Source organism: Cryptomeria japonica, chromosome 5 (genome assembly GCF_030272615.1).
Source record: "Cryptomeria japonica chromosome 5, Sugi_1.0, whole genome shotgun sequence".
NCBI classification, from domain to species: Eukaryota; Viridiplantae; Streptophyta; class Pinopsida; order Cupressales; family Cupressaceae; genus Cryptomeria; species Cryptomeria japonica.
In genome coordinates this window covers 292,312,939-292,331,965 of record NC_081409.1, presented here as the reverse complement: position 1 = coordinate 292,331,965, position 19,027 = coordinate 292,312,939, and the positions used below count along the sequence as shown (strand labels likewise).

The following is a 19,027-nucleotide window of genomic DNA, read 5'->3' as shown; positions in this document are numbered from 1 at the left end:
ATTAATTTAAGGTTATCCTAAGTTTCACTCGACTGTATCTTCTGTTGCACAAGAATCTTGTAGCCTATATCTAGGATATTCAAAAATCAACTTCTTACAAACATATTCAGTGACATTAATTTTGTTTTCTTGATCATATGAAAAATCAGAGTGGGATGGCTATTTTAAGCTCATGGCTGGGGCACATGAATCTTCTGGGATTTTGCTTTTTTACTCTACATAACAATTTGTGCAGAACTTCGTCTCATTTTCCTATGAAAGTCTAATTATTGAGATAATTCTGTGGTGATTTTTCACTTTGCAGCCAGATAGAGTGATGGAATTTTGCAATAATAACGATCTACAGCTAATTGTACGAGCACATGAATGTGTCATGGATGGTTTTGAGCGCTTTGCTCAAGGCCATTTAATCACCCTTTTCTCGGCAACGAATTACTGCGGTAATTTAAAGATATTTACTTGATCCACAGACTTAAATAAGCAGTGTTTTGAGCTTTAATCATGTGCTGACTGCAAATAAGTTAATTGTTGCAGGTACTGCAAACAATGCTGGCGCAATCTTAGTCCTTGGCAGAGATCTTGTTGTAGTTCCGAAACTGATCCATCCACTTCCTCCAGCAATTACATCACCTGAAACATCACCTGAACGCCATGCAGAGGACACATGGATGCAGGTACTTTTTAGTTTTTCCTTCTCATTTACTCTTCACTGTTTAAATGTTCTCTTAGAAGATGTGCTCTCTTTTGGAATTTTATATTTTAATCATTGATTCCTCATGCTTTGGTCTTGTAATAGGAGCTGAATGTTCAGAGGCCTCCGACACCTACAAGAGGGCGTCCTCAGACCGCAAATGATCGTGGTTCCCTTGCCTGGATTTGAAACTGTGTTTTTGTTTCCCTTTCACAAGATGTACAGCCTGGAGTCTCTGCTGCTTGGTGGTAGCTCTACCTAGGATCTGTAAAATATATAGCAGTTTTTACTGCATAAAGGTCAGACGTTTCCTTTGGGCTTTGCTTTCATCCATCACACAACTGTGTATCTGACTCTGACAGCTTACTCTCCAAGATATTACTGTAGAAAAGTCTTTGATGATGGGAATGATACTATTTTTCATTACGAGTCATGGCTGAATGAGGACCTTAATAATGGATGAGGCTGCTGTATAAATCTAAGCGATGACGACAGCTGCAATTGGTGGTCTTGCGCACATCTCTGAGATTTTAGTAATGGGTACAGCTTCAAGAGTCATCGATATGGTTTAAAGCATCTGGAAGTTGGCACAGAGTTTGTATTGAAGAGAATCAGGAAAGCTGACTTCTAACATCCCCTAAGAAGAAAGGAGTATAAATTGAGTCCTCAGTGAGATGGTAGCCATTGTTTTTCAAGTCTAATGTGTATTTGAGCCAAGGGTAGGTAGTTAATAGGCATAATCATATCTTTACTGAGGTAGATGTGAGTATTATATATTATTTCCTGGGTTGACAGGCACCGCCTGTACCCAATTCAAATGTTAGCATGAGTCAAAATATCCAGGATTGTTGATTTCCATTATTCCTTGTCAATTAATGACTATAGATTCGTTGAAGCAGTTTACATCTGCCATCACTTACGCAATATGGTGTCTTGAGCCAAGGGTAGTAAAGTCTGCTATTTGCTGTAGGCAGACTGAGTACCATATAAAATCTATAAATTGGGTGTATTCTGGCTCCTTCTTATGTTGTAACACCATGTAACATAAGTGTGCAGTAAGTGCATGTGCATTTTTTATAGCTTTTTGTTGTTGTACAACAGAGATTTTTTGTGTGTGAAGAACATTATTCAGGGTTTCCAACTACTATCTGCCTTTTTTAGCAGCCAAAAAGGCTGCCACATTTTGAAAAATAAATATGATTGGTTTATATAGTTGTCGTTTTTGAAAGGTCTCGTTTCTCTAAGAACTGGTTGGATAGTCTTACTTGGCTAACCAGTTCGTTTCACAACCGAAACAATTGCCAACACATGTAACTTATTTGTTCTCCATGGTTGTATCACCTATGGTATAGTATTAATTGTCAAAAGAACACAAGTATTCACAAATCAGCAATTTTGCCATGCCATACAATTCAGTGTTAAAAGTGGGATTTACCTAGCCAAACTCTCAGTTCTTTTTATTTATTTGTAAATTGCATCTAATTCCAAAAAATGTGTTTCAAACACTTAAAACAAAAATAGCATTTTATTTGAAAAAAAGTGGCAGTTTTTCCTATAAAAGCCTGCCATAAGTTTCTTGGGATTGGCCTTAAGACTTTTTGATGGCATTAAAAATTGAGTTTTTGTCTTGTGACCTATTTAATTTTTTTTTTGTTTGTCTAGTGGGTTTATAATTTTCATACATATAATATATGCTATTTGTATATTTTGATCTCCATGCACTAAATCTGATATTAATTAACAAAATTGAAAAAATTCACAATTTTTATGAATGCTATATTCTTACAAAAGTAACTTCTTATGTTTTACCACTCACTTGTGGTTTTTAAATAACGTAAATGAAAAAGACATGACACTCGTACCACAATGTGCCTTTGTCAAATTAATTGAATGCTAATTTGGTATTAATTTGAAAAATGTGAAACTACAATATGCTCGCATTTTCTATTTTGTGGCAACTGCATGGCTTTTATAAAGAATTGTATGGAATTACTGTTGCATTCTTCTCCAAGCTGAATAATTTTGATGGATGGTTTTCATGCTACACGATCTATAAAAACAATCTCCGTCAATTATTTTATTGAGTCTTCATCAGTTTGGAGAGTTCCCAGCCATTTGTTTTATGGCAGCATTTGAAGTGATTGTGTAGGACATTTGAAAATGCATCATCCAGGCATACATTTGTACTTTTCTTTTGAAATTGTTGTGCGAACTATGATTAAAGTCGGTCTTCTCTTGTTATTGTCATCTCTTTAGTTATCATATGAGATTCTCATCCTTGTGATTGGCCACCGTTTCCAATCCTTATCTTTCTTCTCGTTCCCTTGCACAATCACATATCCAGATTGCTCAACAATAGAAAAAATAAATATAGTAGCTATTCATATACATATGGATGGACTAAAAAATGACACGAGGAACTTTTGTCTTGGTTTGTGGATTGAAGTATTTGCTTTTTATTTGAACTTCTGGCGATGTGCAAGATGATTGGGTTTTCTTCATAGCATGTGAGAATATACAGTGGCCTTTCTATTTGCATTTGTAACAAGAAGTTGCTAATAGGAGGCAACAGCTAATTAGCATAGGGTTTTCCACTAGGGCAGTGCAACTACTTCTGCTGCAATTAGGCATTGTAATATCATCGAAGTTGATTGCTGTATGTGCATGGGGAGCATTGCAGGAAATGCATGAATGACTGTTAGCGTATCAAGCACTATGTCAGCCTATAATGTTAAGTATTGAAATCTTTCGCTGTACTATTTTTTTGTGGTAAAAAATCAAAAGAAATCACATTTACCTAAAAATTTTGGTTCAAGATAGCTGCATTTTAGTAATCCTAGAATATTTTGATTGCAGAAACTAGTTAATTAGCGTGCTTTTTGCCAAATTCTTGATAACGTTACAGGGCAGGATACTTATCTGAAAGGTATTCCAATTATAGGCATCAGAATTTGAGAAACTGTCTTTGCATTGGAACCTTAAACTTTATAAATGGTAGCTTACTTTGAAGGTTGATCTGATTTTTATTTGCCGGAAAACATATAAATTAACATCCAATTCTCGCTGAAGCTGTTCATATGCTACCTCATTCTACTAAAGCTTGAAACAGATGATGCTTTCTCAAATTTGGTTTTTTTGACGTGTTTAATTTCTTTAATTGAAGTTGTTTGCAATTAATTTCCACACTGAATTTGGAAACTCTCATAAAATTAGAGTACTTCTGAAAAATATCTTATTAGAGTTCGTGTCAGCTCCTCAAATTTTAAGCACCTGAAAAGAAAGTTTCCATATACCGACGTCTTTCTCCCAATAATAATACAAGATTTGAGGATAATGAAAACATTAATGAATTAAAGTCTTTGCTAGAAATATGCATTGGCAATTTCAATAAAGAATCTTTAGCACACCTTCAAATTGATTCAGCGTAATTTGAGAGGTAAGTCCACAATTCAAATTTCATCAGTAGCCTTGTTTGCCCCCCGAAACTTTGGGCCCCTTTGAAAGTATTGATTCAATCTTATTATGATGAGAAATGAGTGTTGTAGGACATCCATCTTGTAATCGCTTACATTTATGGCAATACAAAAAATTGTATTGAAGAACCTAATCGATATGTGGAAAATGGTTCTTCCCCACGTTTTGCATTAAATTGTATGTGATTCAGCCTCTGTTTGGAATTCTTTTCTTTCAAAACATTTTTTTCAAAAAAAGCTCTCCATTGCTCTTCCATCCACTATAACATACGCCAAAAGGGCCGTTTCAAACAATCTTTTCCATTGCCCTTTGTTTAGACTATTGGTTTGTGTGTGTGTTGTGTTTTTGTGCCATTTGTGGTTGGGGGTTTGCGTAGTGACTCCTCCAGTGTGCCTCCCCTCCCTCTGCATTTGAGAAATGTTCTTACGTCATGACCTAGTGTTGTAGGCTCTCACATGTTTTTGCATTTGTTTGCTTGTTTGATGGTGTGGGGTTCCTAACTTGTTTGATGCTGGTTGCTCTATTCTTGGCCTTCCTCCTGTGGGTGATGTTGGTCTTGCTAATGGTTGCAAAAATGTTGCTCATATTTTTTCGTTGGGTGTTTCATCGATCGATCTTGTAAAAATTGTTGCTATGGGCTTAGGTTGCTAATGGTCCTGTGCAACCATTGGAGGTGCTCGAGTTGTTGCTCACTCTTTGTGAAATAAGCTTCAACTCCTTGCATAATCTTCTCCGGTGGTGGTTTGTGGATATGATTGCTTGAAAATTAATATTTTTATTTGCTTAGGGGCTTTGTTTGTAGGTTAGGCAATTTTTCGGCCTCCTCCCCTTATTGATTTAAACAACTAGGTCTTAGGTTGATGGAAGCTTCTCATTGAGGGAAAGATCAAGCTCTTTCCTTGTGCTAAGAAATGCTTTATTATGTCTTCTAACAATTAGGGATTTGGTTCTTGATTTATGGATGTGGGGAGAACACTCGCCCTTGATCAAGGCTTGGTCTATCTCCTTCAACACCCCTTTTAAACCCCTCAATGTTAGACCTATGTGGGTTTGGCTTCTAAATATTCCTCTAGTTTTGGGAAGATTTTTGCTATGAACCTATTGGTAATGTTATTTGGTCACTTTTTGAAAGTGGACTCTACTACTACATGGGACACAATATGTTTGCTGACATTTTGGTGAACAATGATATCTCCATCATGGAGATATTGTTTTTATAGCGGGGGAGACACCTTGGATTCAACCTCTTGACTATGAGGTCCACTCTTCAAATGTAGATGATGCTTTTCCATCATCCACATGGGTTTGGATTGTCCACTCTCTTGGCAAAATGACGCATCAATATGGTCGAATGCTTGTGAAAATCACTTTGCTAATCATTCATGCTTTTGACTCCTTAGTGGATGGTTCTCCTCAAGATGACAAATCTTCTTAGGGTGGTCGATCTTCTCTTCTTATCCCCCTTGTGGGTTTTGAGGGGGTTTCTTTATCGATTTGTACGACTCCGATGAGTCTCGCTCTTGCTTTATAAACTCCCATTGGTGAGTATCAATCATCTCTTGTTTCAGTTTCTCATCCCACTACTCCTTTGGCTTCATCTTAGCTTCGTGAGGAGGTTGTTTAACATCTGGATTCTTTAGCTTGTCATTCCTTTGTTTCTATTGTGTCTATGGATGGGCCCTCATTGGGGGAATGCACACCTACTTCCCCTAGATATGAGGACTTGGAAGATAATATCTCATAGAAAATAGTACAAATGCAAAAAAAGGTCTTTCCAAATTTGTCCCCCAATATCTTACTAGAATGAAAGATGTGAGATTGAGTAGGGTTGGGTTTGACATTATTTAGGCTAGATCTTTAGGTTCTCTCTCATTTCATGTAGTGTCACTTTGTGATTGGCAATTTGGTTGTAGTAGAATGGAATGATAAAATAAATTACCTCAAGCCCTCTTTCTAGAATATTTACCGAGTATCTGTTATATTTATAATTTGCCAATGCTTTATACAAATCTCAAGCCCTTTTTTCTAGAATATTTACCAAGTATTTGTTATTTATCAGATGTTAGATCTTATTTTTTGGGTTCCTTTCTTGGAAAATGTGCAAATTAGGTATTTTTTGAGATCCATAGTGATTTGTTTTGGCATTGAAAGGATCTATACTGCTGTACCAATTCATTTATGTACTTTTTCTCATTCATTTATCATGGATCTAAATCATGTTTCTCCCCTCACTCCATTCAACTACTATAGTTGGAAAAAACAAATGGAGATTAATCTGAAGAAACAAGGGTTATACAGAGTGACCATGGGTACATAACTTGATCCTACATGTGCTCTGATAAGAGAAAGTGATTTAATAGGTGTGATGAGGCTTTTGGGACATTATGCATGTCTATCTCTACAAATCTTCTCTTTTATGTTGATTCTTGTATCACTCCCAATCAGATCTGGACTACTTTGGAGTCCTTGTTCAGAAAGCAAGATACATTAAGGGGATTTCAGTTGGAGAATGAACTTATTGGCTTAAATCATACAAATTTTGATAGCATCTAGGATTTCTTCACCAAACTCAAGTCTCCTAGATTGCAGTTTCAATAGTGTGGTTTTTAGAAAGAGTACTGTTAATTGATTCTCTCCATCCTTGCGAAGCTTGGACTTGATTATTTAGTTTTTTTTTCTGCCTTTTATGCCACTAGAGATGCACTTGGTACCTAGTTCACCATGCCTTTGCTTGATGATTTTGCTTCATCCCTCACTTGGCAACAAGAAAAGTTGGTTCAAATGGGTAGATTGCCATCTTCCAAATCATAGGCTCTTCTTGCATCACATGACATCAAAGGTCAAAACACTTCATATGACAAAGACAAGAAACAAAAACACAAGGATTCCAAGTCACATGAGTCGCCCAAGGACACACAATTATAAGTTTCTTCATATTTTTCTTCTACTTCTAAGAGGTCTTCATCTAAGAAGGATAAATCAAAGTGTGCATATTGCACTAAAATATGAAATGATGAGCATCAATGTTATGCAAAGAAGATTGATGATTTGCAATAGTTTCTCCATAAGCATTATATTGAGCCACCTTCGTCTAGTTCATCTTCTTCTACCACTTCATGATCTGCAATGTTCTGGGTTAGCTTCTATGGCATATAGTGAAGGCACGATGAAGGGTCATGCTCTCTTTGCATCCACACATCTTCATTCCAGTCATTGACTTCTTGATTCGAGGCCCTCTCATCATATGGTTTCATCTATTGCTATGTTCTCTTCATACAAGCCTTGCACTTTATTATATATTTTGATGGTTAATTACACTTATTTGAGTGCTATTTTGGGAGGGATTCTATAGAGGTTAATGATGGAACATTCATTGATGTCCTTTGTTTCCCTTCATTATCATCCAATCTCCTTTCCATATATTAGATTAATCAAAGTGGACAACAAAAGATAGTAGAGTTCACATATGATTTAGTGATTATTAGAGATTTGCATAGTAGAGAGCTTATTGCAATTGGTAGTGTTGACCATGCATCATAATTATAAGACTTCTCTCATTTTTCTCACATTGAGCATGAAGTTCTATTGACTAGTTCTAATTGTCATGCATCTAGAGTGGATAAGGTATTTGAGGAGAGGTTGGGTCACTTGAATCTATTTGTGCTTTAGTCATCCGCCATAGTTCATAATACTTGTGTTGATCCTAATCCTCCACCTCAAGCTTCTTCAAAGGTTAGCCCAGTTCAATAGGTTGATTGTTCCCTTCTAGTTTCCATTTTGTGGGATGAGTACTTGCCTGACATTGTAGGGTTATTTGACATACCACACACTCTAGACATTAGGGACATTCCTGAGGATCTTCACTTCCTTTTTCTTGTCATCACATCTTCATCAGTGCCTTTTGTGGTTGTTCATCAAGTATTTTCACATTTGTTTGAATTTTCTTTAGTTGATTTGGCATATCTTGAATTATACTTGTGGATAATTAAGCAGTCTTCCATGACACACTCCATGAGAATATTCCTTCTATCTCCTTTCATGGAGTTACTTCTATATTTTTCATTGGATTGAAGTTTCTTCCTAAGGGGCGGAACGCGGTTTTATGATCTTGGATCTTTATCAGCAATCATTCTCCAACCTTCTTTGGTGTTGGAGCTTCTCACTTATGTGAGGGATACACTATCTCTTCCTTTCTCTCCTATGAGGGGGATATTGATTGTACTTATGTGACGAATTTAGTACTTGGGAGACATCTTGAGTATTTCATTCTTGTCACATGTACTCTTTTCTATTTATTTTCTCTTTTATGGAGAGGGGTTTTCTCCGACTATTTCTCTCTTTTTCTCTAGTTGTGAGAGTTGCATTGGTTTGTACATGGTTACCTAGTTAGGATTTTGTTGTCGGGACATATTCATGCTTGCATTCATCATTAGTTTTAAGCTTTTCCCGAATTTAATCTTAAGGGGGAGTGTTGGAGTAATTAAAACATTATCTAAACAATTCTATAATTAGGTCCTTTAATTACTTTATTCACTTAAGCTAAACTTAGGTCCCTTTTATCTTTTATTAGATCAGACTAATAATAACATCACTTAGGTGAGTTAATCTTTAATTCTTTTGAGCTAATTTAATTTTTCTAGTGTTAGATTAGGCTTCTCTTGCTCTAAAGAAAATCGTTATTCATTGTAATATAACTAATTCCATTTATAGGTTAATCTACATATGCGATTCCTCTTTGGATCATTCTCTACAAGTTGCATAACATTAATCATTGACTTTTCTCTTTAGATTTGATAGGTGTTTTGCTTGCAGGTGATTGATGGGATTGTAGGGTGATCAAATAAATCCAACATTGTATTAGAGCTTTAGATTTGCTAAGTTCCTATCCAAATTTTGAGAGATCTAGCCTTGAGGAGAAAAATCGGCTCATCTTGGAGAATTTTTTCTTTTGAGTTTTTTTCATAGCCATTAAATTTTTTTTGTGTCAATCTCAATTTTCCAAATTTATCAAATTTTGCATGGAAAATAAAAATAAAAAAGGAAAAAAAGTAAGAGGAAATCAAGATTTGGCCATAGCATTTTCTCAATTTTTTTTTGAGAAAAAATATTTTAGGGTTTTGTTCACAACCTCAAGAAACCATTTGGGTGTTTGTTGAATTTTGTATCCAGTGACAAGATTTTGTGAAAATCAACTTAGAAGGGTCATGCAAACTAGTTATCAACTGACTAAATTTAGCCTAATTTCTTTTTGCTATAACTTTTGCATATTGTGTCTAATTTTTTAAAAATTATAGTAGAATGATGGTTTCGAGCTTAATCCAGTGGTGGAGGAATTTTTTGTAGTTCTTGCTCCTAGTGATTTCTACAGGCCTCTAAAGTCAAATCTAGCTATTTATGCTTGGAGGGCCATAATGTTCATGCCTGAACTCTATTTATTGCGATTCTTGTAGCATCATAAACTTGTTCAATCCTCTACACAGATTTCATGCCACATAGAATATTTAACAAGTATCTACTATTTTAATCAAATCATAGATCTTTTGTTTGGTTCCTTTCTTGGAAAACATGTAAATCAAGTGATTTTTTTGAGACCCAAGTGAAATTTTTTGGCATTGAGAGGATCAATACTAATGTGCAAATCTATTTTTGTACATTTTTCATTCATTTATCATTGATCCAAATCATATTAATCTCTCACTCCATTCAACTAATATGGTGGGATAAAACAAATGTAGATTAATATGAAGAAACAAGGATTATACAAAGTGCCCCCATGGGTACAAAAATTGATTCTACAATTGCTGTGACAAGAGAAAGTGGTTTAATAGGTGTGATGAGGCTTTTGGGATTTTATGCATGTCAATCTTTATAGATCTTCTCTTTCATGTTGAATCTTGCACCACTACCAATCAAATCTAGACTACTTTGGAGTCCTTGTTTGGGAAGAACGATAAATTGAGAGGATTTCTATTGGATAATGAGCTTATTGTCTTAAATACTATAGATTTTGATAGCAACCAAGACTTCTTCACCAAATTCAAGCCTCTTGTATTGCAGTTGCAATAATGTGGTAATAAAAAATAGGACTCTCAGTTGATTCTCTCCATCCTTTCCAAGCTTGGTCTTGATTAGTCAATTTTTGTTTCTACCTTTTATGCCACCATAGATGCACTTGTTACCCAGTTCACTATGCCTTCACTTGAAGATTTTTCTTCATCCTTGACTCGGGGGCAAGTGAAGTTGGTTTAGATGGGTAGATTGCAATCTTCCAAATCATAGGCTTTTCTTGCATCGTAGGGCACTAGAGATAAAAAAATTCACATGGAAAAGATAAAAAATATAAACACAAGGATTCCAAGTCACATGAGCAGACCAAGGACACAAAATCATAAAATTCTTTGGATTATTCTTCCTCTTTTAAGAGGTCTTCATCTAAGAAGGATAAATCAAATGTGAATATTGTACTAAGAAGTGACATGATGAGCATCAATCTTATGCAGAGAAGATTGATGAGTTGTAACAACTTCTCTAGAAGCATAATATTGAGTCACCTTCATCTATTTCATCTTCTTTTTCCATTTCACAATTTGCACATGTAGCGTCATAAATTGTATTCACGTAGAATTCTTCCTCACCTAGACCTCACCTTGGTGCTTTGTCTTTTGATGTCTGATGACTGTTTTGATTATGCTCACACCATCCACATACTTGCAATTTCATCAACTTCCCTACCCTCTCCTCGAATTTGAGTCTTGATTCTCAAGACTAGGGCACCCAGTGCTCTAGTCCTCTTAATCATGACCCAAATTTGGTCCTCACAACCGACACTTCAAGTGAGTGGAAAATTTGATCCCATGTCGGCTTACTCTAGAAATTCAATTAATTTTTGGGAAGTCAAGTATAAAAGGAGGACAACCCCTCGCATTTGAAACCGAACAAAATCTAAGCAATCTCCTAAGTGAAATAAAGATCCTAATTCAATTCAAGTGAGCAAGAAATCAAGTATTCATCAAGAATTGGAAAAGAAGTGAAATCAAGTTCAAGCATTCAAGATGGCATCCATGATCAACCTTCCATGAAGACATTCTACATGAAACCCTAAAACCCTTGCATGTGGATTTAAGAAAGCTTCATCAATGTATACATTTCAATTACAAGCATGTCATTTTTAGATTTGGACTTTCCCTCAAAAGGAAAGCATCTTGCTATAGTTTACATTTCAATTTCAAGGTTAATTCCTAAACTAAGGTTTGACCTAAGGCAAAGTCCTGTCCACAACACTTTTCTCTCTTTTTGTGTGCATAGAATTGACTCAGGAGTTGTACTCAGAGATTACAACAAAGTTGATGACGATGAACAAGTTCAACTTTTGATGAATTATAATACAGAGGACCAAGGTGAATCTGTACTACCTATTCCCAAAAAATCAGGCCAAAATTTTGAGTATGGATTCTAAACATCTTCTGCCTAGATCCCTGCTGGATATCTTTACTAGTTTTTTTTTACTATTTCCTCTCAATTATCTATTGTTTTTCCCTAAATTCAAACTATACAATTCCAATTAGATTTTCAACCCAAACAAAAGGGGAATAAGGACTACAATTGGCATTCAACCCTCTTCATAGTAGAATTGAGGTTGGATCTATTGTATTTATCCTTCTTTTAATGTAATCAATGTGAAAGTTAGGTCATTTCATAGTTTACAAAGCATAACCTGTAAAACCCTAATTTATTCACAACATCACATTTTGGTGAACTCGACTTCTTTCATGCTTGTTTCTAATTTATTATCTCAGATCTGATTTATATGCACTTTAAGGTTTGCACTCATCAATCATATTTGCAATTGAATTACCTAAATTTAGTGGTTAACTTCATTAAAACCCTAATGTATTATTCTAAAATTGACTTGTGGGTTGCATTATTTCTCAGTTTTGTTTTTAGATTTGATTAGTATGACATTTTATGTTCAGATTTAGATACATCTAATATCCAATACCATAATTCACATTGTTTAATTTATTGGTTAATCAATCATTTTTACAAAGAATTACATTTCTTAATCATAGTTTTCAATCTTTGCATCCAATTTTCCTTCCTTTGTGTATGAGTTTTGTTACCCTTAGTTATACATACAACTTTTCCAGTGAGAAGAAGTTGTAAACTTAAGGCTTCCCAATGTTTAAACACTAAGGATATTGAGTCTCAATTGGATAACTTGTTCCATGTGAATGTTGGTGTTTCCTGTAATCCAACAAATGACATCACTTACTATTAATTTTTTAGAGCAACACATAAAAGATAATAGATTTTATTCACACACTCACTCATTCTATATATTACATATTTATAGGAGTTTTTGTTCCTACTTTATAGGAACAACTTACTAATTATTTGAGTTGTTTTAAGAACTCAACCAACCAAACCTCAACATATAATTATTCTCACATAAATAACCACGTGAGTTGTGTTAACAAATCACATTATGTGAATACTAACAATACATTTTCCAACATTCCCCCCCTTAGTTTGAACCTGGTAGAACTCACACCCTTCATCTGCAGCTCAACTATTGTGGCTCATGATCTTGATTCAAAAGGAAAGGCACCTCCCATCAAAATTTCATGGTTTTCACACAAGCTTACCACAAACCTGGACATGAGTTGGAACCCACTCTTTTGTTCACGTCATATGGTACCACTAACTCACTAGTGCTTTTTTTCATTACAATATTTTACAGTAGGGGGTTACATAAGGAAATAACCCACACATAGAAATTGTTGATGAACGTGCCACTCAATCTCCAACAACAAAGGAAATTTTCATTGCAAATGGAGATTGAATATTGATGTTATATCCCCCCCCATTATGTGAAATTTCCAATTATTAAAAACATAGAAAATAGAAGCACACATTACAATAGAAAATGAAATGCCACCAGAGCTAATAAGCGGTCCCGTCGTTGGTGATTGATGAGAGGACGTTGATTGTCCTCCTTCCTTCATTGCCTATTTCCTCCAATATTTAATTATTTAAAGCACCTATTCCTCATCACTAGGACATGACAACTCTCCATTACTAGCATATTCTTTTCAATCTGTTTCTTCAGCCAAGGAAGCACGATGATCTAGTTTATCATCTAGTAGATCTTGTGCCCTCTTCTTGCAATTCAAAATCACATGTCCTATTTCATTACAATAGAATCATTTGGTTTTTCCTTTTGAAGGAATATTCTTAGATTTGTACTTTCCTTTTCTTGCTTTGTTATGTACAAATACTACCTCTTCAGATTCTGAGTCTTCATTATGATCAAGTAGAGTAAATATTACTTCTTCAAGATTAATGGTTACCTTGCTTAATGTGAACACCATTCCAGACAAATTTTTAGGTAAATTATTCAAAAGTATTACTTTGGTATCATCATCTTTTAATTTCTCATTAATCCTAGCTAGCTGATTTAGGAGAGAGTGAAACTTACTAATATGATTTGCCATTTTTTTACCTGTTGTCACCAAGATTGCACCCGTGTTGCTTAAGATGAAAGCTCAAAAATCTTGTGAAACATGGGATGATTTCTGGGCTTGTGGGTTGCCTATGATGGAAATCAACCTCCCAAGCAAGTTGGTTCTCTTATGAGTATTTCATGAAAAACTAACTTTTGATTGAGAAAAGGGGTAAAAAGTTTGCTGGAATTGAAAATCCTAATCTAATAGGAGGTGATTGCACCAATTTATATGATATTATTGATTGTCCTAAATGAATTATTAGTTAAAAAAGACCTTAAATCTGACTCACAATTCAACTGAGACCATGAAATTCAACAATGTGTCATGTGAAGGTTTGAAAGGTTTTCAATGTTGTTTGAAGAAAAATGAGTTTTTACAACATTTAACTTATTGAAAATCAAATAACACAACACATAACCTAAAATTACTATGGAATTTCCTTGTTCTACAAAGCATCAATGAGACAAAAATAAAGGATTTGAAGTAAATCACAATATTTTTATCAAATCGTCCATGTGACAATGAATAAAACAAGAATTTGCTGAGAAGGGATCTATACTATTTATTGAATATTGAATAATGACCTGCTTGTATAATGTTTTGAATTTGAAAAATATTGAGCTACACTAATATCTTGCTATGTGTATGCAGAGAAGAAAAAGAATTCACTCAGAAAGAGAAGATAAATAGACTTATAGGAGAAGTCTTGAGAAGAAGTAGAAGCTGAGAAACTGTGCCTTTGAAGAATCAAATATGAACTTGGTCTTCAAGCTTGATCTTATCTCTGACTTGCATGATGAAGCCTTTGGGGTCGAATTTGAGGAAAAAGCATGCAAAAAGGAGGTCAAAATTAATCCAAACTGAAGTTGAACTGCTCTTAAAGTTGTCTCAACTCTAACTAACCCTTGTAGGGTCTCTAACTGCTCACGAACTGCTGCTAACTCCTCAAAAAGCTCTTCCTTTCTAGGACAACTTGATGCTCTCATCTAATTGATGATTTCCATGGGCATGAGGTCAGAATTGATTGAACATCATGCAAACTAAAAGTTAACTACTAGAAAATGAGTCCCAAGTAGTACTTTATCCATGTACAATCTTGAAATGCCCTTATACTATTGTATCTGCCCTAAAACTCTTTTTTAGATCTAAAATTGATGCTTGCTAAAATACTTGGCATTGTGATAATCAAGAGTGCTGCTCTCATAGTAGGTTTTGATTTCTTCTATATCTCTGTTGATATTGGGTTGTCAAATGTCTTTATTATTGAAAGAATTTGTTGCTCTATTCTTTGTCCTCCATGACTTGAGCTCCCTTTCATCTTTATTCTCTACTATATGACTATTCTTTAAGTATTTTGAGTGTTCTCTTTGATCATGAATTATCATATGTAGACTACTTGAAGATCCATCCTTAATTATTGTGTACTTATTTGAGGTTTAGTCTGTCATGACAACCCTAACCCTTTCATCTCTATACTTTTAGACCTCTATTCCATATTCTCATTGGGCATGGAAATGGTAAACAAAAATTGAAATCAATCATTTTCTCTTGAGGAGCTCTCTTTATGGTACTCAATTTCTCTAATAATGCCAAATGGTTAGACTTGTTCTCAAAATTCTTGTTAAACTTATCACCTAGATCATCCTAGGTAGCAACTGAGTTCACAGGTAACCCTATGAACCATTGAAGAGATTTATGTTTAAATGATGCATCCAAAAGTTTGATTGCAACATTTTCTCATGTGATATGGTGAACTCCACACAATGAAAATGTGCCCCTTATATGCTGAATGGGTGTGGTTTGATCTTCTCTAGTGAAGAAAGGTAAACTATTTAGCACTACTAGAGGTATGTCATCATGTTGTGTAAGATTCAAAGTGCTGTCTTGATTAGAAGGCACAAAAGGCTAAACTCTTGGTTGAGCCATTGGATTAACTGGTGCTTGAGTTGAAGAGCTTGAAAACAAGGGATTGTTATAAGTTATAATTGCAAGTTGAAAATTGGGAGCAATAGGCAAAAATCCAATTGATGGATTTGTTGTCTTCTTTACTACCTTATTCTTCCTCTTTGGTGATGATAGATGAGAATGCTAAATAAGATCTACACTTTGCCTTGTTTGAATCTTTCTCATAAGCCATAAATCACTCGATCTACTTGAAACCAAGAAAAATGAGTCACTAGGTATGATATTTGTTGCCTTAGAAGGCTGGAATCATTGCTACTCACATGAAAATAGTAGCAAGAATGGAGCTTTTATGAGCCAATATAGCTCAACTAGTCCCATCGGGCATGCCAAAAATTGTTGTCACCAATATTGCACCTATGATTCTTAAGTTGAAAGCTCAACAATCTTGTGCAACATGGGATGATCTCCAGGCCTGTGGGTTGCCTATGATGGAAATCAACCTCCAGAGCGAGCTGGTTCTCTTATAAATATCTCCTAAAAACTAACTTTTGACTGAGAAAAGGGGAAACTCAAAGAAAACACTCAAGTAAACCTAAGTCATTTGAAACTTACAATAAAAGTTGAGTTTCAAACTTCAGATTTCCCTCTTTCCTGTATAAAGAACTCAACTTAAATCATCCACATGAACAAAAAGGCTTTATAAGAGCTTTCCCTTATTAATAAAGCACTATTCATGTTTTATTAACTTTGGCAACATTAAATTAAATCTCTTGAAATGGATTTTGACCTTCTTGTAAGTTTTGACTTTGATTTACATACTCTCCTTTGAACAATTTAATCCTTTCTAAGATTCATCACAAAACATAGGCTGTTTAAAAAACCTTGAAATGACTCCTTAGGGGCTATTTTTGCTCGGAGAGGAAAAATAGGTAACAAATTCCAAGGTAACTAGGATATAATCATTTAGTCCATACAAAAGTTGAAATAGAGACATGCCAATAGCACACTTAGGTGTAATGTGGTCTTCCCACAAAGCATCATACAAAGCCTTGTGCCATAATCGCTAATTTTCATCAACCAACTAATGGTGACTAGGTTCTTATTGCTAGAATTTGTTTGACCATTGCCTTGTGGGTAATAATAAAAAAAATGAGAAAGAGTAATTTCATATTCAAAACAAAACTATGCCACTTCCTAAGAAGAAAAAGCAGATGCATTATCTGCTACAATTTTGTGTGGATCACCAAACCTGTAGATTATGTTCTCTTTGAGAAAATGACATACCACCTTTGAAGTTGTATGTTTCACTGGGATTGCCTCCACCCATTTGCTAAAGTAATCCATTATTGTGACAACATATGTATGATGTGCACTTGAAGATGGATTGATGACATTAATGAAATCAATTCCCCATTCCTTGAAAGGTTCTTTGATTACAACCAACTTCAAAGGAAGGGCTGCCAAATTTTGCTTTCCAACAAACTATTGACAAAGATCACACTTACACACCCACTTGTATGTGTCTTGAAAAAGTGTGGGCCAATAATACCTAGCCCTAAGAATCTTGTGAGCTATTACAGGTGCAAAGAAATGTCCACCGCATGCTAAGTTGTGTAATGACCAACAATTTTTCCTGTTGTGCTTTATCAACACACCTCAAGAAAGTGCCATCAATATTCCTTTTATACAAATAATTGCCCCAAAGAACAAAATTTGTAGCCTTGAGTTTAACATTCCTCTTTTCCTTGTAATTCAAATGACGAGGACATTCTCCATATGTAATAAAATAAGCAATATTGGAGTACCATTCATTAGTGATGCTAACAAAAAGGACTTGAGGGAAATGTTCAAAAAATTCACCTTCCTCTTCATTAGGTTTATTTTCAGCCACGAGCTAACATAAACCGTTACCACAAACAAGATTTGTTGGCTTGATTTCTAGATCATACTCTTGGATCTTGGCAATCTAGTTGCCTCTCTTAGTCCCAAACATATGCCAAGTCATTATATTTTTGACAACTCTACCAAGAACTAAAACAAGTATGTGAGTTAAGGATGTAGAACCTGAAATGCTTCACTGCCTTAACAACAACAAAAGAATGCTTTTCCATTTGGGAATACTTCAAATCATGAGACTTCAATGGGCAGCCCATGAAAGTAATTGGAGCTTCAATCTCCTCTTTATTCTCCTACATAAAGATGATAGACATTGTATGCTCTGAGGCACAACTATATATGATGAAATCCTTGGTATAATCTAGGCAAACTAAGATAGGCGCATGCACAATGGCCTCCTTGATTTCATTGAAGGAAGCCTTACCTTCGGGATTCAAATGGAAAGCTATTTTTCCTTTCATCATATCATCTATGTGATGAGTCTTTTCTGCAGAATCAGGAATAAATCTTTGCAAAAAATTCACCTTTCCAAAGAAAGAGTGCATGACTATCTTACTTGAAGGAATTGAAAGACTTTGTATTGATTTGATCCATTCAGGATCAATTTTGATACCTTCTTTGGACACAATATGTCGAAGGAGTCTACCTTTAGTTACCCCAAAAATTGACTTTTTGAGGTTAAGAGAAATTTCATGTTGTCGACACCTCTCAAGAACTTGTTGTAAATGATAAAAATGATTCTGACGATCCTTAGAGAAAATAGTTAGATCATCTAAATACACAATAATGAATTTGGCGAGAGTACCTCAAAAATAAAAATCCATGGCCCTTTGAAATGTGGCACCTACATTGATAAACCCAAAATGTATTCTATTGTAAGGAAAAGTGCCCCACGGAGTAGTGGAGGTAGTCTTATGCTGATCTTGTTTACTAACCTCCACTTGATTGTAACCTAAGAAGCCATCTAACTTGGATAACATCTGAGAACCAATTATGGTTTGGACTTGATCCATAATCAACATCGGGTAATTATCCTTAAGTGATGCTCAATTCAAATTTTTAAAATCCATACAGATGCAGATCTCACCATATTTATTACACACTAGAACAATATTTGCTATCTGTGTTGAATGATGAATAGAAAAAATGATCCATGAATTAAGTATTTTCTGGATTTTTGACATAATAGTGCCTGAAATATTTGGGTTATACTGTCGCCGATTCTGTCGGAAAGGTACAACATCAGCCTTGAGAGGTATATTATTTTGTATTTTATTTGGGAAAAAATATTTGAAATCATCATAAGAATAAGCTAATATGTCAATATATTGATGCAAAAGATGAACAAATTCTTCTTTCTTCGTTGGAGTACAACATTTCCCAATATTTACAAACTTTATATTAGCTTCGGTTCCAAGATTGTACTTCTCAACCTCCATGGTTGAATTAGGTCCCAATTATTGTTGTTGATTGACATAACAATCATGTTTGTCAAAAAATTTCTCTAGTGAGACCAAACCTTTGAGAATTTTATTCCCTTTCAACTGAATAAATT

General features: G+C 34.9%; 1 protein-coding gene across 1 annotated transcript in view; it reads left to right on the top strand.

The window, feature by feature from the left end:
• Positions 1-1,903, top strand: part of LOC131045789 (serine/threonine-protein phosphatase BSL3) — a 65,801-nt gene extending 63,898 nt beyond the window's left edge. Inside the window, exons 19-21 of the mRNA XM_057979433.2 lie at positions 305-440; positions 535-674; positions 797-1,903. Coding sequence (XP_057835416.2) covers positions 305-440; positions 535-674; positions 797-880 — 360 coding nt within the window. The 3' untranslated portion in view covers positions 881-1,903. The remainder of the gene's footprint in view (positions 1-304; positions 441-534; positions 675-796) is intronic.
• The last annotated feature ends 17,124 nt before the right edge of the window (positions 1,904-19,027 follow it).